Genomic DNA, 22,971 nt, shown 5'->3' on the forward strand with positions numbered 1-22,971 from the left:
AGGCTGCCTGTTCAAGTTTGAACTAGGATTCTAGTTGGAAAAAGTTTCAAATTCGAAAATCATCAAAGTGTGAGGGATTTTCAGAGTTTCAAACTTCTCCTCTGTAGATTCGGCTTCTCTATTTTTCAAAAAACTACTACAGCAGGGTTTTTTCTCTGCCAAGGACAAATCCCTCCTCCATTACTCATTCATGATAGTTCACTATCTATATTCGTGAGAATGTGTGTGAGATTTGTGCAGTACCTGAATCCATTCTTTGTTTGAGTCCTCAGCAGGGGTCCAGCCATTCTCAGGGTTGTTGAGTCTAGAACGTTCTGGAGACCAGTTGGGGTTGTACTGAGATGAAGCCACAATTTGGCCCGAATGAATTTCACCAGTCTCCATACCCAAGGGCTCAGTGCAGTCAAAGTCTATTTTAGAAAAAGAGAGAGAGGGGAGTTTTTAAAATGTCATTTCAGAATCTAAATAAAGAACACATCAGATCATGACCCAAAGTTAAGCATTCCTCTTGGGAATGGGCCACTCAGTGATAAAGTATACCAAAGTTTCTATCTCTTGGCACTAGAATAAAACTTTTTTTCGCTTTTACTCACTCGATCGCTCACCCCTTACCGGAAAAGAACAATTTAATGAAAGCACTGTGTGAAGTGTACTGTACCACATTCGTAAAGCTCTATTCATAAAATATTCAGTTTAAGCTCTTAAGTCCAGCAACAAGAAGTCATGAAGTACAGACAGGAAGTGCCTTCGGAAGGATCCCAGTTGGATGCTGAAATTGCCCATGGAAAGGCAAACATCAGCATTTGGAGGAATGGCAAAGGCAGAGACATCCCAAGCACGTCTGTGTTTTCAAAGGCAAGAGAATAGGGGTGTATATCACTCCTCATGTCATGCCACCCAGGATAGGAGCATTGGTGATTGTTTTGTGATGTTTTGGGGCAGTCATCCAGAAGCATGATGGCCGTGTGTCTGAGACAAGCAGAGTTCATGCTCTGACCCCTGAGGGGCTTCATCCAGACGCTACGGCACAGTTTAGAGCTCTGAGACAGCGAAGGATGGGGCTGTTGAGGCTGAGGTAGGAGACACGCTAATTTATTTACGAGAGGTCAAACACACACACATACACAAACACATATTGTTTGTTTAAATGTAAGGAAATGTATGGAGAGACAGGATGTGCTCAACGCTCACTAATATTTACAGCGAAGGGTACAGATCATGCAGGTCAGATACACATACACTAACAGCATGGCCCAGAAATGCAGGGCTAAACACATGTAGCAGTTGGAGAAAGCATATGTGTTAGATAAACATTGTTTGAGTTGTTCAAACTGACTATTAACTCACACTGAGAAGTTATGTTTGTTTCAAAACGTAGTGAGCTACCTACCCAGACAACATTTCTAGGCATCATAGGTGTTCCAAAACACTAGGCAACAAAATTATGCTTATATTTTGACAATTTTGACCAAAATATAAAGCAACATTGCATGTATACTGTGCAGAATAGGCAAAACAAGAATGCTTTGCGATGAGCTAACTGAAAAAAAATTAGATGGAAGACAGAGTCGAGAGAACTGTAAATATACTTATGTTTCATTCAACATTGAAAAGTAAAAATAGTTCAACAAAACAAAAAAATACTATTTTACCATTAATTTACCATGGTAACCATAATTTCAGCCAAAGTACCATAGTAAAAAGTACTTTGAAAGAGTGTGTGCTCTGTTACTGTCAGCCAGAAAAATAACATAAGGACACGTGAACACGTGACACTTTTTTCATGTCTGGAAAAAAGCGGATGAGTCACCCTACTTTACAGAAGTATAAATAAACTGTAGTAACTATTTTTTTAATTTATTTTTTTATGTTTTTTGTGTATTTTGTAAGGTATTTGTATATGCTATGTATTTTTGTTTTATTTTGCTTGTTTGTTAGATTATCACATTATTAGCTTAGCAACATGCTAACAGTAAACTCCATTGGAATCAATTGACTGTTGATTCTCTCATGCTGTTCTCATCCGGTTGTATCTCTCTTTAACCCTTCAAAATTGGAGCTCAACTAAATCTTAACATGATGTACCCCTGATTACTCATTCTCTCCTGTTTAATCTCTCTATCTTTTCAAGTCATCTGTCCACTCTCCACCCATTCATTCTTCAGAACAATGACTAAAAACAACCAGATCTCTGGTCTGATTGCATCTGGCATCCATCACTGTTTGGTCTCACTTGGCTGAAAAAAAAAAAAAAAAAAATCCTGAGAATAAAGACTTATAGCCAATATCCAATCTCCCTTCTTTCCTACAAAGCACAATATACTGATAAACACGTTGAATGGCGAGGGAAGCAGTCCACAGAATGTACATTTATGGAGGCAATAAATATTTGATAGACTGTGACTGTTCAGCAGAGCCCCTGCTGAGAACAAGCTGAAAGTATTCTTGAGCATGAGCCTGGACAGTAAAGATGTAGTACACACCTTGATCTGTTCTGAAAGCTGAAATATAACACGGTACAGGGGCTCAGAGCATTGTTGGCAAATCTTCAAAAAGCAGCATATATTTTTTAAATGAGGTGGAAAAAGTGAAATTTGTAAATGTTTTACTGGAGACGTGTTTTATCTCTTCATTTAACAATTAACTATGGAAAAATCCAGTTAAAACCAGCTTGTGATGGTACCTGGTTTTACATGTTTTCTAGCTGGTCCAAACAGTTTTTATGGTCATTAGCCGGCCCAAGCTGTTTGATCACTTAGGTTGATCCAGCCAGATGGTGGAGCTGGTTTTGACCTGGTAGACCATTTTGGCCAAGCTGGTTTGAGCTGGTAGACCACCTTAGACCAGCCATACACCAGCTTCCATGATAACCCCCCCCCCCCCCCAAAAAAAAACAAAAAAAACAACAACAAAAAAAAAACAGCTTGACCACCTTAAATCGGTATGACCTGTTTTTTTAAAGCAGAGTAGTGATCACAGATGTTACTATCCTGAATTCTCTTAGTGGTGATTCACATGCACCACTATATTGTGATGTCATGTTAAACATTAATGTTCTCAAGAGAGAGCAACAGAGAGACAGACTGTGAGTAAGAGAGAATGAGAGGTTTCTAGAGATAGAAATGCATAGTGTGGTTGTAGGTGAGAGTTTGTAGTGTGTTCCGAAATTAAATGTTTGTCAGAGTATTTCTCATATTGAGGTGAAGAGGTGAACCCTTTGGGTGATCTGGGTTGAAAAAACTATGTCTATGGAGAGACCTCATAAGGATAGCTGCACCAACATGTGTGTCATGTATGTGTGTGTGTGTGTGTGTGTGTGTGTGTGTGTGTGTGTGTGTGTGTGTGTGTGTAAAGTGACCTCCATAAAGCAGGGCAGATGGGTCATGACTCTTAACAAATTCACTTAAAATAAGAGGGCCACAGCTGAGCGAAACGTGTTGATTTAATATCTTCCCATGCAGCTCCATGTTATATGTGTGTTTGCTTGTGTATTTGGGAAACGTGCACACTCTAATGACACTCGTTTATAAATAGAGGGTGGTTATTGTTTTATTAACCCTACTGCCCTTAAAACACCAATAAAACAAATAAAAAGTTTGAACTTCCATCAACTTTCATTCAATTTCAGCATGGACACATAAATATAATTCTAACAGCCTACAGTTAGACTAATGAACTACATTACTTGGTGGACTAATTGTTTATTCCAATTATTAATATGAATAAAAAAAGCTATTTATTGTACACAACAGGTTATGTGATCTCAACATGGTTATCATGAGGGGTTGACAACCTTATTCACATAAAACATAATAAAATAGGCAATAATATGACTGGAGTCTTCATCTTCACAATACAATTAATTTATATTATCACTTAGTACACTTTCAGGGTTGGGAGGGTTACTTTTGAAATGTATTCCACCATAGATTACAGAATACATGCTGTAAAATGTAATTTGTAACGTATTTCGTTAGATTACTCAAGGTCAGTAACGTATTCTAAATACTTTGGATTACTTCTTCAGCACTGGTAGATTTTTTCACTTGTTTTGACTATAAAAAATCTGTCAGTACAGTACGACAAAATACACATGTTAAAAATACATTCACTGAAAAACGTAAATATCTTATGCAGTGTTGTTTCTAAAACAAGATAAATCAAATTGATCTTGTTTTAAAGATTTTTAGATATTTTTACAGGAAAACAATACAAAAATTATTATCAAGAATATGATTTTTGCCCTAATATCAAAGGTCTTACTAGGAAATAGAAACTATGATCCAACGTGAATTTTCTTGATAAAAAAATATGATCGTGCCTGGTAACGTGCATGTAAAATGGCTAGAAATAGCATTTTAGCTTAGCGTAAAGCTGACAATTTACACAAAGTTTATTTCTATTTCTTTTGCTCCAAACTTACTTCAAACTTACTTCTCTGTCTGCTCGTATGAATGTAACACATCATAAGAAAGTGTTTCACTGCTGTTCAAATGCACTTTGGATTGCATCATTTATATGTATAAATGTTTTCCATCTGAAATCACTAAATATTAAATGAAACAAATGACAATAAAATGCAAAGTAATCTCTTCAGTAATCAAAATACTTTTTGAATGTAACTGTATTCTAATTATCAATGATTTAAATTGTAACTGTAGTGGAATACAGTTACTTATATTTTGCATTTTAAATACGTAATCCTGTTACATGTATTCCGTTACTCCCCAACCCTGTACACTTAAGACATTACAGTGTTGACTTACCGTCAGGGACTGTCCTTTCCAGTACAGTAAAATTAGCTGAGAATCCTTCTTTAGCAATAGCACTATCTGTGTTGATTGTCAAGGCCAAGATTCCAGTGTAGGATATGATCCGTCCTGGCGTATTCTGCCCACAGTATCTGCCAATGTATGGACCAACTGTGGAAAGAGACAACACACAAGAATATGATTAAATAAGTCATATTATTCCTGTCAACTCAAAAACAAGCGCCAGAGTGTATATGAAAGCAATGTGAACCTCAACTTTTAAAGGACACTGACATTGGCCGACCTTGTATAACTCTGTTAAATGAACAAAAATCTTTCTCTCTACACCTCACTGTTGATGGAAATAAAAAGGACAGTGTCTGTTTTGAATGTCTATGACCTTGGGCTTCTGTTTTCTGTAGCGGCCTTAAATTCCAACACTTATCGTTCATTCCAGGGCCACTTTGATGTGATTTCCCAGAAGCCGCTTAAAAAGAATAAAACTTTAGGAGATGGAAAAAAGAAGTAAATGTATAGAAGGTTTATTGAGAAAGAAAGAGAAAAGGGCTTTTCACACTAAATAATGTGTTTTTACCCCTGGGTTAAGGCCACTTTTAACCTTATTATGCATAATTTCACACAAGTATTGAAAAGGGTTAGCACCCTTTATAATCCTGTGTTATGAAGCCATGCTCCAACGCAGGATTAGCACCACTTTCAGTGTTTAGCTTGAATTGCAGAGCCAGTGGTTTACAGTTTGGAATAATAAAGTGCTATAATGTAATGCCGATGTTGTATAGCAACAGACAAGCAATCATAAACTGCCACCAAGCTTGCCTCATTAAATATTCAGGAGCTTTGTACAGTTAAAAATGTTGAAGTGATGACTCTTTTGTGTCTTCTATCTTTTGTATTTTTGTTTCTGTAGTATGTTTCAGAAGACTAAGAACAACCAGAGTGAATTTACATGGTGATATTTATAACAGGTTTAATGATTAATTATTAACCTAGGGTAAAGAACAATGTGAAACATGGAACAAAGTTAGCCAGGATTACGTTTACTGAGGGTTAAAATGACACTAGGTGAACAATTTAAAATGTGATAAGCCAAAGGATTGGCTTTTGGAGTGAGACAGGAGACAGGCATTAAAAAGAAAAAGAACGAAGTGAAATTGTGTGGCCGACAAATAAAATAATGAAGAGAAAGTGAGTTTCTCTTTCAAGGTCTGCTGTTTCTCTGAAGAGATGTTCTGTGAAGCAGACCTGCCTGCTTTGTGTGTTTAATTACTTTAAACAGATCTACTGGCCTACATTAATCTTAATCTTCATCAGACTTCACAATGTGGAACCAGGTGCTTTCAAGTGTGTATAAATGTGTGTGCGCTTGTGCATTGGAAAGGTGTGGTGAACCATCCGTTTTATCTGCATGACACAACAGGGCTATGACATTTTAAAAAGCCTCTTCATGAACCCATACTGCATGTCTGCTCTGATGGATAAGGAGCCAGGTCTTGACTGTCCCAAAATGGGCTGCCAGCAGGCAATAGAGGGGCTGAGCTGGGGGCGCTGTGGATTGAAGCCATAGAAACCTCTGTCTCATGCCTTACAGCCTTTTTACACTAATGCACTATTGATTGGTGTGGCTCCACAGGTAATGCAGCTTGTGTCTGAACCATAGAGAAACAACACTAAGGCCCTTAAGCACCGGTGCCTTTCCTTTAAAGCCTTGTTTTCTCCCTCTTGGCTCTTTCTTGTGACTGTGCACTCGTGGGACACTAGCGTTAGCGCCTTTTCTATTGAAGAATTCTAAACAGATGGCTTGGGAATCTCTGACAAAGCATGCTACCTCTGTCCCGATGTATGCACTTCCCCTAGGCCAACATGGATTCTGCGCCAGCAGAATTGGAACGGACGTTATTCACAAAGTTCCACACGTCCTTAGTGTGATTTATTTCAGTTAATAAATGTATGATCTTAAAACATTTTCCAAACATGGAAATGTTAAAATGTCCAGTGTAACACGAGTAGAACGTTATTTAAAGGTTAGCACAGCATTCCTGAAAATTTGAAAGCTTCATGAAATTAGTTTAAATAGAAATCTAATTTAAAGGATATACAAACAATATTGCACTAAGAGCGTTTTCTCCTAACATTGTGAGAACTTTTCTGAAATAATAATGACATCACAATGATGTTCTATTACTGTTTTTAACAATAATAATTCGTAACTTTTACATAACGTAAGGCCAAAGTTGTTGGATTATTCTGTTAGATATTTGAATATTTTACACATTGTAAACAATCTTAATGGCTCAACAAACAGGCTTCAGTTTCTATTTGCAAAATATAATTTCTTAATTGTTTCTTTTAATTTTGAAGTAAAATAGAACCAGAACATTTTCTTGACAGGTTTTGTGAGAATCACCCCAATAAGAATGTATTTCTTGCAGCTCCGTTTTACTGGTTAAATGCATCTTACAAAATTGTCAAAGAACAACAAGAACAATTCAGCGTGAACTTACAAATACACTCACAGTACTGGGCAAAAGTTTTAGGCAATTGTGAAAATGTTGCATAGTGAGAATGTCTTCAAAAATAATACCATACATAGTTTGCATTTATCAATTAACTTCACACTAAGTCCAGTAAACATAAAAAATGTAAAACAATATTATGTGTGACCACCTTTGCCTTCAAAACAGCACCAATTCTCCTAGATACACCTGGACACAGTTTTTCTTGATTGTTGGCAGATATGATGTTCCAAGCTTCTTGGAGAATTCATCACAGTTCTTCTATCTATTTTGGCTGTCTCAGTTACTTCTGTCTCTTTATGTAATCTCAGACTGACTTGATGTTCAGTGGAGGGGTCTGTGGGGGCCATGCCATTTGTTGCAGGGCTCCCTGTTTTTCTATTCTATTCTTTTCTATTCTATTCTATTTGCAAAAGGAACGTTTGGGAGTCTAAAATGTATATTTCCTATTGACACACTAAAGCTGAAGATATAAATAACGATCTTAAGACAAATGTTTTCGTGAAACATCTTATGTGCCTAAAACTTTCCCACAGTACTGTAGTTTCGCAGTTCCTCTGACCATAACTGGTAAACTATACATTCACAACCATGCCATAGAAAAGATGCTGAAAGTAATAACAAAATATTATAACTGACGAGGAAGCTGAACAGGCATGCCAGATTAAAGGTGCCATTTTTTAGCAGCTTCTCTCCTCTGACAAGACAGGGAAAAAAAGTTGATAATGAAGTGGAAATAGAACGAGAAATCTGGTCCTCACAGACTTCCTTCCCTTTTTGAGCTGGAAACTGCCTGTTGGGCCACTGGAAGTGTTTATGCAGCTCAAATAAACATGCACCAACAAAAAAATGTAATTATCTTGAAGAAAATAATATTTTTGGATTAGTTATAACAACAGTCTGCATTCAAAAGTCCCCCATCCAGTGGAGACAAACCGCAGACTCATGTCCAGAGAAAGACAGACATAAAACAGAAAAATTATTAAAGGGATCATTCACCCAAAAATAAAAAAGCTCTCATCATTTACATCAATTAATTAAGATTTTTAGAAAAACATATATCAGCTTCATTGGTCCATACAAGTTAATGGTGAACAAAACTTTGAAGCTCCAAAAAGCACATAAAGAATGCATAAAAGTAATCCACATGACTTCAGGGGTTAAATCAATGTCTTCAGAAGCTATATGATAGATGTGGGTGAGAAACAGATCAATATTTAAGTCCTTTTTTGCAATAAATTCTCCTCCCTGCCCAGTAGGTGGCTGTATGCACAAAGAATGTGAATCACCAAAAAAAAAAGAAGAATAATGTGGAAGTGAAAGTGTAGGTTTATAGAAAAAATGAATTCAATATTGATCTGTTTCTCACCCACACCTATCATATCACTTCTGAAGAAATGGACTTAATCACTGGAGCTGGATGGATTACTTTTATGCCTTTATAAGCTTTTTGGAGCTTCAAAGTTTTAACCACCATTCACTTGCATTGTGAGGACCTACAGAGGTAAGATATTTTTTTTATTTTATTTATTTTTTATTTTTGTGTTCAGCAGAAGAAAGAAAGTCATACACATCTGGAATGGCATGAGGGTGAGCAAATAATGAGAAAACTTTCATTTTTGGGTGAACTATCCCTTTAATTGGAGAGCTCTTTCAAAATATTTTTCTTTCCTAAACAGCAAAGGTGCGTATTTACAGCATGTTTCTTTTTGCATATAAGAGTATGTGTGCAATGCCCACCAAATAAGACTCTTGTCCACACAAGTTTTGTTTTGCTTATGCAACAAAGATATGGTTTAGGGCCAGGCATCTATTCTCCCCTAGAGATCAATCATACTGCATTGTTATTTAATAACTGCATCTGGCTTCTCGGTTAAAGGTCATTTTCACAAAGCCAAGGACGCGACCCACCCACTGATTTCTGCTCTGATGACTGTCTGAGGTGAAATAAACACCAATTTCACAAATCCCTAAGCCTAAGTATTCAACTTCAACACTTAACTCTTCATGCTATGGACATGAACCTCAAATCATGCAGCAGAGGTGTGCTATTACATTTTTAAGTCATCAAACTTATGATTTACACCTGGTGAATAATAAAACTTGTGAAAATTCATTAAAAAAGGGAACTCAAGCCATATCTAGGGACTTGGGAATCGACTCTTTTGAATTGTGCCAGTAAATAACAAACTTCAAACCACTAAGAACACCCTAACAAAACCCTAGCAACAACTCTGAACACCCTATTAACTGTATAGCAATGCCTTGGCAACAACCCAACCCACCTAAGCATCATGGTGGCAAGTTTTGCATGGGCAAGCACCACTCACAATTTCTTAGGAAAATGTAAGATCTAGTTCAATACACTTTCCTATTATTTGTTGCCATTGACTGTGTAAGATCCATTAGTATATTATTGTTGAGTTTATTTTTGCTGGTCCTTTCGCAAATTGTGATTGTGCAAACATCATCTTTCAAATGATCTTTTGTTTCATACTTTCTCATTTTCATGTTTGGACCAACAGTTCTCTGATGACTCACCTCCAGGGAACCCATCCCAAATCTCCAGGCGGTCATAGCGGCAGAACACTCCGGTGGGTGGCTGCGTGTCCGGCTCCAACTCAAAGCTCTCAAACTCTAAAATGATCTCCAACATCTTGGGTGCGAAGATCATGAAGGTGCAGTCCAGGTTGTTGGGGTACTTCTCCGGAAAGCCGGGTGACTTGATGACTCCACTGCTGGAGGTGAAGTTCCTGGAACATTCTGGACCTGAGATGGAGGGTGATGCAAAGAGAACAAGAGACAAAGTTATTATTATTATTATTATTTTATTTTTTTAATAGAAAGAGAAGGAGCAAGGCGAAAAACAAACAAAGAAGGCACGGTGGTCCATGTTGTCGTGTTCGATGATTGCATGGTTTATGGGCCGTGATGTAAGCCCACCCTGCTTGGGATGAGGTTACTGCCTCTTTTCTTGTGTGTAAGGGCTAATAATGAAGATGTAACGAGACCAAAAAGAAAGTTCAAGCAAATATGAGCCTGTACTTATTAAATGTTTCATAGGCACTCTGTGCCATATGGTTTGTGCTTAAAACAACACAATTAAGAAATACCGAAATTCGTCCATCATTCTTTATAAAACTCATATAGTTTATCCCTCTTTACAAATACATGCACACACTTTTAAAGCAGCAAGTCATAACATTTACCCAGAACTCCCTGGTGAACTAGCTTTCTGTTGATGCGGTGTGTTGTGGAAATTCACACATGCATCACCATTTAGCACTTACATGACGGCCGCCCTACTAAAGCTGTTGTGTGATGAATAGGCTCTGAGCGCTCAGAGTAAACACGCTCTTGTTACGGAGTAATGCGTATAAGATTGCTTAAGGATCATCAACAATGAAATGTCAACATTACCTTAGCACCATACCTAATGTAGTGTGGAATATCCCTAATGGTTATTTCTGAGTGCAAAAGTTTAAAGATCATGAACCAGACTGGAGATTAGAGATGATGAATAATGATGTCACTGTGGATAAAACTTAAAAAATAAAAGAAATTAATGATCTTTAAAGCAAAACTCCAAGAAATATGAGGATTGTTTGGGAAATAAAGGCACAGGTAGATAAAAGTGCATTAGTGCACCATTTTTGGTGGCGTTAAGTGGATGCTACAGGGTACTTTGTCAGTTAAAGCAGAAGTGCATAATTTCTGCGGCATTAGCATCACTTAATAAAATTGCAAAAACAATGATTGTTTTTAGACAATTTTTCTATTGGTCACTATTTGGAAAAACAGATAGTCCCGCTTCCAAACTCATGCCAATGGTTGAGCCAATGTTGCTGTGTCAGGCTGGTCAGATGCTCAAACAAACAGAGCAATGTACTGATAGCCCTACATACAACCTACAAATGGCTTACTTAAAGTTGTCTCTGCATATTACGTTGGGATAGAAGAAAGTATTTAAACATTAAAAATGACACACTGCAACTACCAACTAAAAAATAACCGTCAAAGGGTACGAAGATTTGTTGAGAGAAATTTTTTCTCAGTTACTTGGGCATCTTGTAGGGTGCATAATTATAGGGTGCATCAAAAAGCCCATCAACAACTCTATGTACAATAACTTGTTCTTTTGTCTCTCCTTTTCATTTCTTTATCATTTTTCTTGTGCTCTCAAGCAAATGACCAGCATGGAAATTTTAGTCTAAAGTGTGTTGACATTTAGTGCAATTCTTGGTTGAGTTTTAAACAGCAGGACATAAATTCCATACTTTTAGCACAATGCACAGAGGTCTAAAATTCCAGAGATTTAATATCATTTTCTGTCATAAATAAGAAAAAGTTTGAAGTATCACACTCTACAGTGGATGTAGCCTTCCTAAACACTACATGCCTCCACTTTAAACCACTGAAACCTGTGACATCAGCAATTGCACTTGGGAAGAAGGTATTATATGGGTACGACAAGGAAATTGCAGAAACACTTTAGCCGGTTAAAAGCAATAAGCTGAATGGTCAGCTATCACCAACTGTCTCCAAAAGTTTTCAAAGTTGAAATAAAAGTTATTACGCCAAACAGGATTGTAAAGAACTTTAAAGGAACTTTAAAGGAACTATTTGATGATGGAGTGAAAAGCATTCAACTTTTTACTTTAGTTTTTGATAGTTTCATATATGTTCCAGCTCTAGCAGACAGACACACTGATTTCTATAGAGAATTGTGATGAGGAGGAGGGCGGGTCATGAGGACACATGCCTGGCCCTGAATCGGGCTAATCAGCCGGGAGGGGGAAAAATATGAGCCGGAGGCGCCAGTTCGAGAGAGAGAGAGAAACACGCGGCCACGCTGTGTGTGTTTATGTTTGTTTTATGTTGTTTTACGTTTATGCCTGTCATTAAAGTTTACATTGACTGTTCTGCCTGTTCCCGCCAACATTTGTGTAAACTGTCTACTTCTTTAGTCAGTTTTCTCTTTTAGGTCAGGAAGAGATCTTCTATACAGAGATAACAAACTCCATGTTTCCACATTGGAGAAAGCGTAACAGTCAACTAGCATGTTACGACAGTAAGTCACCGTTTGCGGATACGATACAAACGAAAGGTGAGAGGCATAAACTGATACCTACCTGGCGCAAAACTGTCCGTGTCTTCACTTATAAAACAGCAATTTTATCATAGCAAACTCCACACATAGTTCATTGCAAAAGGATTGTTTAGAGTAAAACATGTTGAAGATTAGTGGACAGGCAGTCAATTCATTAAATGATGAGCTGTTTCCTCACAAAAGCAGTTCATAGACATCCATTCAAAAAAACAGCCTCTTGTACCATCGCCAGTGTACCGCCCAAAGAATGTCTATGGGACTGCTGTGTTATGCTATTTTAGGCAAAGCTTGTAGACTCCCCTATGTAGAAGGGTTCTGGGTCAGGTTTCTTTTAGTTTTTTGTTTCAGGTCTGCTGTTATGTCAGAGCAACAACATTTTGGAGAGAATCTTGCTGAACAAGTTAAAGTCAGTTAAGCTGCTGACATGCTTTCAGCTAGCTTACTAAATAATAGCACATTCGGTTAAAAAGGTAACTGTCACCACCTTGAGTACTGAGGTTTGCTTTGTGCATTTCTGATTATGTGTGCCTCATAAGGGTACAGAGACATGTCACTATTGTCGCTAACCACAAATGTTCAAAACCTCCACACATTCCCATGTTCCTAGGTTTGTTTCTGTGGTTATTTGCAAGTAGTTGAAAAAAAAAATAAAAAATTACAAAGAAAGACAGGAAAATTGAGATGAGAAACGAGAGGGCTTTGAGTCTGTAAACACAAGCCAAACAAATAAAGCTTTGTGAGCTGCTCTCTCTCTCTCTCTCTCTCTCTCTCTCTCTCTCTCTCTATCCCTGTTAAAGCCGTAAATACTTTAAAGTCCTTTTGAACTAAATTTATACTTAAACACTAGAATTTATGGGGGAATGGTGACACACGGTTGATTCATAGTGGCTATGTGCTAATTCTGATGTTTACGGCTAGGTGGTACGATTTATTTTTCAGGCTTCTCCTTACAAATGTATACACACAAGGCTTATCTTTTTAGTGTGTTGAAGTGGCTAAAGCCTTCGGTCTCTATGGAATGCGCACAGTTTATTTAACAGGCCAGAGGCAATGCTTGTTAAAAGATCGCTTGCAGGCCCCCTCTTAGCGAAAACAAACCCCCCTAAGTGTCATAAACTTATGATTTCTAATATGAAACTTAAGTACATAGTGTTTCAACAGCACACACTGCTGAAAATAAACAGCTTAAACCAGTCTAAGTTGGTTTTAATGGTCTCGGCTGCCCACCAAGCTGGTTTTCATTGGTCAGGCTGGTTTGGTGGTTTAAGGGTGTGTTCATACTTGGCAGGTTTGGTTCGATTAAAACAAACTCTGGTGCGATTGCTCTGTTAGTGCGGTTCATTTGAACAAATGTGAACTCTGCCATCTGAACCTTGGTGCGCACCAAACAAGCGGACCAAGACCCCCTGAATAGTGGGTCTCTGTCTGCTTCCAAACGAACTCTGGTGAGGTTCGACTGATATATGAACGCAACATGGACCAAAGACGTCTAAACGGACCAATAACAGGAAGTAATTTGCCTTTAATACTGACCTAAAGCATACCTGGTTCTTCTCATCATAGGAGCTATGTTGCCCATTACAGTTCGGTACAGGCGTTGGAACCGGCGTCTCCTTGCAGCATATCTTTGTTCGTGTGTGCAATGGAGGAATTCCTGGCACTGTTTTGACTCCTTTACACATTTTATTAGCTCTTCATTTCTTCTCAGCTAGTAAAAATACCACCATATATACATAAATCCAACAAGCACATTTAGCCCAGCAGCCAGCATTGTTTTGGCTGTTTGGCTGTTTGGCAAGTTCCATCGCAAAATATACGTCCATATGTCATAAAAGCTGTCCAATCAGGTTGTGAACTTATCCTTATGCCTTTTGTTTTGTATCTTTAGGTTCGGTGTTAAAAATGCCAGGGTGAACGCTAAGCGAACCAGGACTAAATCTATCATTTTCTTTTTTGGTCCAGACCAAGAGAACCAAGAGAACCGAACTACAAGTGTGAACACACCATTAAAAGCATTTTTGGGCACTGGTTAGGTAATTAAACTAGCTTATCCACCTCATATTTTTAGCATAGTAGCAGGGCTTTGCTTAGCTCTGAAGTTGTCTATAAATGGTAAAGATATAGTAAAGACATAGTGTTGAAAATTTGCACTAGCATGGCTAAGCTTCTTTTAAGGGTTATGTGTAATGTTACATTAGAACTGAACCTAGATCCCATGGCATACCACAGAGTTTGCATAATGCTTAAGTTGAAATGAAATGGCTTAAGGTGTTGTGGGTCTAGTGAGCTAATCGCTGTTGTTTATATTCCATATATCTGCAGGGAAAATAATTAATATGGATACACACATACAGGACACACATACTTTCCCTCACCGTTTACCCCCGTGGCTGCACTGGGACAGGTTAATGGGCACGATGAGAGTTTGAGAAGCAAAATTTGGCCACACTTTCCAACAAACATTAATCTGAGTTCACAGCTGTGTGGTTACCCAGAACACACACACTCCATAGTTGCTGACATATCATTTAGCCAGCCAACCATGCTGATGGTTTCCCTTGAGAATGAGTGTGGGCAAGTCACACAGAAAGACAATTTGTGTCTTGGATTTCATTAGCCCAGAGTGTTAATATAGGGGTAAAGTAGGGAGGTGTATTTAGAAGACGGGCTTGTAGAATGACATGCTTGCTTTGCCATATGTGACCTATGCCACTGGCCTGTAAAAAAACAACTAAAGATGTAAAAAACAACCAAACTGGGCACAATGAACAAGCTGCCATACACACGCAATCCTTATCCTGCAGTGTTGACGCAGGTGCCATCGTAAAGATGTTCAGATAACATCTCTTTGATAAAAAGCCCAGCTAGACATCATCTAGAACTGATGTCGCAGACTTTCGGCATGGTTGAGTGAGTCTTAAGCCAAAGAATTCTTGGGCTTTATGCTTGGCAGACGTTTTCGTCATCAGCACAGTATATGTTTTTATAGACATGCAGACAGTCTGCATCTTTGCGAATCGTCACCACACGCACCTGCTGTTGACTGTGCTAAAACAGTATAACAAAGCAATCGTAGGGTGTATGCGTCAAATGTGTTTGTATGGGCTCGTGGTCAATAAAGTATACTTTGAAAGGCTGAGATGAAAATGATACAAGGATAAATTATGTATGCCCTAGCTTTTAGGGCGGCTACACACTAGAGTTTACGCAAATCCATAGTTTTCACTGGGGACAGAGCGTTGGAAAGATAGAGGAATAGAGCAAGGGTTTGCAAAAGTGATGCTCTTTCATTGCAACCAAAAGTTGTTGACATTTCAACTTTTGCTGCAACGCACTCTGACTATTGTGTCCATTGACCAATAAGCATTTTAAAGATGCGGGTCCAGTTGGGCTTTCAGAAACCCAATTCATTTAAAAATATATAATCAAGCTACATAATCGACAGTTATTCTCGAGCTACTGCAGGTTTTTGCGAAGTTAAGAAACATTCTTCATCTGTCCAAGTATACACGTCACATTGCGTAATCAAATATTTGAAGGAAAGTCGTGAGCTAAGGAAGCGCCAGTATTACACGTCATACTTCACCTGTGTCTGTCGCGCACAATGCCAAGGCCAGTTTGGGTCGATGAACATGTATACGTGCTGGACAAAATTTAGCTACAATTATACATTATATACACTCACTGAGGACTTTATTAGGAACACTATGGTCCTAATAAAGTGCCTGAAGTTGTCTTCTGCTTTTGTAGCCCATTCACCTCAAGGTTCGACGTGTTGTGCATTCTGAGATGCTATTCTGCTCATTATAAATGTATAAGAGTGGTTATCCGAGTTATCATAGCATTTCTGTCAGCTGTCTGACAGTCTGGCCATTCTCTGTTAACCTCTCTTGTCAACAAGGCGTTTCCATCCACAGAACTGCCGCTCACAGGATGTTTTTGTTTTTGGCACCATTTTGAGTAAACTCTAGAGACTGTTGTGCATGAAAATCCCAGGAGATCAGCAGTTACAGAAATACTCAAACCAACCTGTCTAGCACCAACAATCATGCCACGGTTGAAATCACTGAGATCAAATTTTTTCTCCATTTTGACTGTTGATGTAAACATTAACTGAATCTCCTGACCCATATCTGTGTGATTTTATGCACTGCACTGCTGCCACAAGCTTGGCTGATTAGATAATCACATGAATAAGAAGGTGTACAGGTGTTGCACAGCTGTTAACTAAAAACGCATGTCTCCTTCCTTCCACCCCACAAAAGGCCATTTAGTGTATGATACGGGAAGACAGAATGACACAATAACTACAGACTCTTCTTTTCACGAATGGGATGCACAAGTTTTAAAAATTCATCTAAAAGCCCCTTATTAGGGATGTAAGGGAACTCTGAGGTAAAGAACATGGTGTCTGTGAAACTGTAGATGTATGAAGCCTCTGGAGGAATGCTCTTTATTAGATAGCCATGCTGCCCAGTGTTCAGGTCAGGTTTGATTGCATTCAGAGATAGCTGCAGTAAAGAGATTCTCATCTCTCATCTTTTCCATTGTGTGTGTGTGTGTGTGATTGTGTGTATGTGTGTAGCTTTCAGGCTTTCTCACCCTCTCTTCACCTCATCTTCTCTCTCTCTCTCTTCACTTTCTTTGCCACCTTCACAATTTTTCTGAATAGATTCATCACTCATTTTTTGTTCCATGTTCATTCTGTCTTTCACTCTGTTAATCTTCACACTTGCTCTCTCCTTTCACTCTACCTCATTCCTTCAGGTCTCTCGCTTTTTCTCCCAAAGGTTAATATTTCATTATCCTATATAAAATGTATAGTTTTGACTCTAAAATCTGATTGGCTAAGCCATTTTCGAAGCTACAAACACACCGAAACATTTGGTGAAACTTAAGTCTTGGTGATGTCAGCTAAAGGAAAGTCGTTTTAGAGCAAGTTATTACATTCTGATGAAAGATTACACAGACTGAAAGATTAAGACCAGAAATGTGTATTAAGAAAGTAAACAGGGTCCAATTTGATTCCACAGTGACTTTAATGGGGTTTTCTAGGGCTCTTGTGGCTTTATTTATATATAGAAGCATATAAAGATGAAGATGCCTGTTTACCCATCTTAGAGCTCCAAAATACAAAATACACAGTGTACCCTAAATTAGATGTTCTACTGTACTGCTGCTTCAAGCAAAGCAGCCCAAACAGTGTGTGTATGCATTTGTGTACTGTATGTGTGTTTGAATTATCTACTCTAATCCACATCTTACCACTCAAAGTGCAGTAGCAGCTTCAAATTAATCTTATCTCAGTTTTATATGGTGTTGCATTGTTACATCATCTCTCATTTGAATGCACACCTGCCTCAACACCTGTGCGTAATCATTATGTTTTCTTTTATGTCATACACCCAGACATAAACACACAGATCAGATAATGTTGACAAGACTAACAAATCACAAATGTCCCTTTCTTTAGTTATACACTACCCCAACTCTTTGGTCCTCTTACTTTCTTTCCTAAGCTTTTTCACTGTCCCTGTGTTTTTATTTGATAATGTAGTTGTGCGCTTGGCACTTATTGGAATTTGTATAGTTACAACAAGTTCCCATGGCTTGGACTCCAAAAATACACTATTTGTTGTGTACACAGGATCTAGTGGCCCACCCATGATGATAAATGACAAGAGCATTCTGGAGGAACACACCCAGTGTTAGGGAGCAAATCCCAGCTGAAAGTGTCTGGTAGACCCTTGGACTGCACAGAGCACGTCGATATGTTTCAGATGTATTTGTTCTCTCCAGAGGAACTTTGTTTTCAATCAGGCACATCAAGAAGATGAGTTCAAGAAAACCAGCACTGAGATAATGGAATACTGTGAGAGACTTATTGATGGTATTGATGAGAGACAGAGTGGTGGGTGGGTGGGTGGGTGATGTGGGGGGGGTGGGGGTGGGGGGGGGGCTAGTAGGAACCAAGTGGAGAATGTATTGCTTGGAGGTTGCTCTTTCATAGCTCTAGAGATTGAACAAAGTTTAAACTTTATCATAGAGGTTTTTCCTATAATTTTGGGAGAAATAAAAAAGACACAAATAAGACGCTTGTTGCCATTCAGTATGAGTATAGAGCCATACAGTTAATGTGCATAGCATAGTCCAGATAATTAGTCCATGGAAGAATTGCATGAGAAAACTAACCCTAACCCTAACTGTGTGCATTTTAATTAACCTCTTGCGACGGCACAGTTTTAAGATAAACAATTATTTAAAGTCAGTTATTTAGGTGTACCAACAATCATAAATCAAAGAAGAATTATATCTTACAATTATTGTGAGGTTATAATGAGGATCCACTCTGACAGTGTCACTTGACTATCTGTCAATTCCTTCAGAAAACAGCATGTGGCACACTTGGGCGTGTTTAGAATTTTCAGACAGAAAGAATCTTATTTGGATTATTTATGAAATTGGGACAGATAATGGTCAGTGTTGGTACTCCTATCATTACAAGGACTCTCCATAGACATAATGAGTTTTATACTGTACAAACTATATATTTTATCCCCCAACCCTACCCCTAAACCTAACCATCACAGAAAACTTTTGGCATTTTTACATTTTCAAAAAAACATTGTTTAGTATGTTTTTTAAGATGTTTGAATTACAGGGACACTAGGGGTGTCCTAATAAACCACATTTATACCATAATACCCTTGTAATTACTAGAGTGCAACCTAAAAAAATGTCCTCATAAACCACAAAAACCAACTCACACACACACACAAGCACATGCACACGAACACAAACAGACAAATAAAGATGAAAATAAATCCCTGTGGAACATTCATCTCATCCTGAGGTCAAACTTGGTGTAGACCAGGGTCAGTATTTGGCCATGTTGTCTACTGCACCTGTCCAGGGTTATACACACACATTCTCTCCCCCTCTAGCTTTCTCTGTGCCTCAATCACTACCTCAAACACAGGAAACAGATTTGAACAACAGGAAATTTCTGCTTACTGCTGTAACATCTCCAGATAAGACCTACAATCCCTGAGTGTGTATCTGTGTCTCTGTAGGCCAGACGGTACCAGAGCGAGAGACCCAGAAGGTCTACGAGTCTATGTTATCATGTGATCTCATCTCCTAAGCAGTGGTGTAGTCCTACCCAGTCCCTGATCGTCTGTCTGTTAATCTGCGAATAGAGAGCGGTGGAACTGCAGCTCTGTACATATCGTAAATAGGCCATTCCTACAATTCTGTAACATTCCGGCTTTGAAACCTTTGAAAAATAAAACATACTTTTACAAGTATCTTCATGTTTCATTTACAAAAAATTCAGACATCCATCCAGTTAAATGGGCAGCATCAGGGTGGTCATTCAGTGGATAAATTAGCCACTACATGGTCTGTGATTGACATCTAGCTGACATATTTGTAAACTAATATTTACGAAGTTATTTCTGTTAACATAAATACTGTATATTGAAATGTCAATTTATATTAATTTCCCATATATCTTCCCATAACAGGGTGGACATGTTATGCTTGACCACATGTGACTAACACCACAAAATAAAGGAAAACATAAATAAAACAATAGAGTTATAAACTTTAAATAACTCAAAGAAATTTTGGAGAATTTTGGATTTTCTCCCCTTTTCTCCCCCAATTTGGAATGCCTAATTCCCAAAGCGCTCTAAGTCCTCATGGTGGTGTAGTGACTCGCCTCAATCCGGGTGGCAGAGGACAAATCTCAGTTGCCTCTGTGTCTGAGACCATTAATCCACGCATCTTATCATGTGGCTTGTTGAGCGCGTTACTGAGACCTAGCGTGTGTGGAGGCTCCATGCTATTCTCCGCGGCATGCACGCACAACTCACCACGCGCCCCACTGAGAGCAAGAACCACATTATGGCAACCACGAGGAGGTTAACCCAACGTGACTCTACCCACCTTAGCAACTGGGCCAGTTGGTTGCTTAGGAAGCCTGACTGGAGTCACTCAGCATGCCCTGGATTCGAACTTGCGACTCCAGGTGTAGTAGTCAGTGTCTTTACTCGCTGAGCTACCCAGGCCCCCTGTAATACTAAACTCTTAATTGTATGGGATAAAAAATTTAAATCCAATGATTTAGCACTTATTTTTTTTCAAAGATATTTGACGTGCAGTTTTGGGAACATGAGAAAATGACACAGTGCAATAGAAAAGGATTTCAATTATTTAAAATGTAACTTTTAAGCCAACAGAAGTGTGTAACATAAAAGTCTTTATTCTTTTTAACAAGCCTATTAAAATTGTAATCAGGTGAAATTAAACATTATAAATACCACAAACCCTGGTACTGGGGACTTAATGTCACCGAATTGTTGGAATGACCCATTTATACAAGGCGCTCCTGTGTGAGACGCTGCTAAACATTAAAAAACAGCGCGGACGGACAGAAAATGCGTTAAGTGCGAAGCAGTCCATGTTAAAACATGATATCTCACACAACTCAAGCGAAAAGTGTGTGTCAGGTCAATTTCTCTCGATTTGTGACACATTCTCAGCAGTTTGAGTATGTGACGCTAAAATATGGGACAAATGGCATAGCATATGGATTTCATACTGAACGCAATTTTTTCCCCTTAATTACGGGACGATTCTTTATTTTACACGACGTTTGGCATATTTTGTTAATTAATTTTACCTGATACTACTGCTTCAGCATGAGGGTGACTCTCTCCACTCGCTGTCATAAATTCCCTCAGTCGATGATGGCGGTGACAGCGGTTGTCATGGGCGGGGAAATTCAAGTGACAATGCACCAATTACAACAAAGAATCACCAGTTTCACAAAACAGCATCCAATACAGTTAAAGGTAAACTAACACAAAAGTAGATTATGGACTTCTGAAGCAGCAAAACAAGTGGGTATACTGAGGGTATATGCAAATATTGATCCTTAGAAGTTGTTAAACGCAAACAGCTCTGGGAAAAAGTAAGCATACGGCGTATACGTACGTATGGCCCTGACTACACCACAGCTCCTAAGGCAACTCTCCCACTGAGTCTGACTAAGAACAACTAGGAAGTGGTCAAAGTGTCTCTATCCTTATATTGTCGTTGTCCTCCCCTGCAGTAAATGACTACCTTGTCTGTATCTTTCCTAATTAATTGATTTTAAAACTGATAGTTCTGCCTCTAAAATCTGATTGGATTAGCCATGTTCAAAGTCATTGTAAAATAACCTATATGTGCACACCTGTGACTGCGATTACCTGTGATTGCTGTGTACAGCAATTGAATTCTATATTTATGCACACTTAATCTACAATATCATCTTCAATTTGACAAATAACAGTGTTACTTAATGGAAGAATTGTTTATTGTGAATACATTTGACTATTAAATATTGTGTTTCTTTTATCTTATATATTGCTGTAGCTAGCATTTTGTAAAATCAATTAGCCTTTCGATACCGTGTGTTACTTCACCCTTGAGAATTAATAAATTCTTTCTTTCTGTTTTTCTTTTTTGGAAGTCTTTATGTTTGCCCACCTGTTTTGAAGATCTCGTAGCGGATGGAGAAGCCAGCGCCGTGCGTCTCGTAGTCGGACACAAACTTGATGAAGAGTTGGTTCCCGGAGGAGACCACAGGAGAGGGGGCGATCTTCCCACAGTATTTCCCCACAAGCTGTCCACTCTCATCCACCCCATCCCTCACTTCCACATAGTCATATCTGCAGAGAGACATTAAAACAGAAATTTGTTCACTTAAACTATTAACTGACTAAACTATTCACATAAACACACTTGGAAGCAGTAGCATTGGGACGACTGATTCGTTTTAGTGATTCGGTTCGTTTGGATGGTTCGTTTCAACGAATTGGAATCGGCACTTAATAGTGTTTTTAGAAGTCCATGGAATTAACAACCATTGGTAGAGAAAACTGATGACCTATTTTAATTGCATTAAGTGCGAACTTCCCTTTACAGTCAAATGATTTACAAAGCTTTATGAATCAGTTTGATTGATTCAATAAAAGAACAATTCATAGTCATGGATCAAAATGATAAAATTGTATTAGTAAACTAGTATGGAGCTCTGTGTCAACCATAATAAAGCCCTTAGTCCACAAGTTAACCATGTATACAGTGCCAATGTCCAATCTAAGAATACATACATCTTTTCTGATGCCAGGCTTCCTTCTGTAAAAATCACTGAATATGTGCTATACTCAATGTTAGTAACACTACCAGTAATGTAAATGTGTGTGTATCTGGTAGAGGGAAATCAATAGAGACACAGACAGACACAAATCATTGTGACAATAACAGCAGATGGTGATACTGAGAGTTGACTTTACACCTTGAATTGTCAAATTGTGTAAGGGTCTTTGTGTGTTTGTGGATGGCAGCTCTTGTATTATAAGACACAGGTGTTGACTCCACACACACACAAACACACACATGCACGCTCTACTTCTCCTCAAAATAGAATTGCAACCCTAAAGCTATTGGCTTGTGCTGCCACATAATTGAGTAAGCGACAGTTCAGGAGTCTGTTGCACATGCCGCAGCACATATACACACAAAA

General features: G+C 38.4%; 1 protein-coding gene across 4 annotated transcripts in view; it reads right to left on the bottom strand.

Annotated features, from left to right (window-relative positions):
- LOC127431882 (neuropilin-1a-like) overlaps positions 1–22,971 on the bottom strand; it is a 101,320-nt gene that overhangs the window by 54,500 nt on the left and 23,849 nt on the right. For all 4 annotated transcript variants that reach the window (XM_051682503.1, XM_051682505.1, XM_051682504.1 and 1 more), the window contains 4 exons: positions 21,933–22,114; positions 9,827–10,054; positions 4,767–4,922; positions 244–410 (listed from right to left, as the gene is read on the bottom strand). In XM_051682503.1, the coding sequence (XP_051538463.1) occupies positions 244–410; positions 4,767–4,922; positions 9,827–10,054; positions 21,933–22,114 (733 nt within the window). The remainder of the gene's footprint in view (positions 1–243; positions 411–4,766; positions 4,923–9,826; positions 10,055–21,932; positions 22,115–22,971) is intronic.

Source organism: Myxocyprinus asiaticus, chromosome 41 (genome assembly GCF_019703515.2).
Source record: "Myxocyprinus asiaticus isolate MX2 ecotype Aquarium Trade chromosome 41, UBuf_Myxa_2, whole genome shotgun sequence".
NCBI lineage: Eukaryota > Metazoa > Chordata > Actinopteri > Cypriniformes > Catostomidae > Myxocyprinus > Myxocyprinus asiaticus.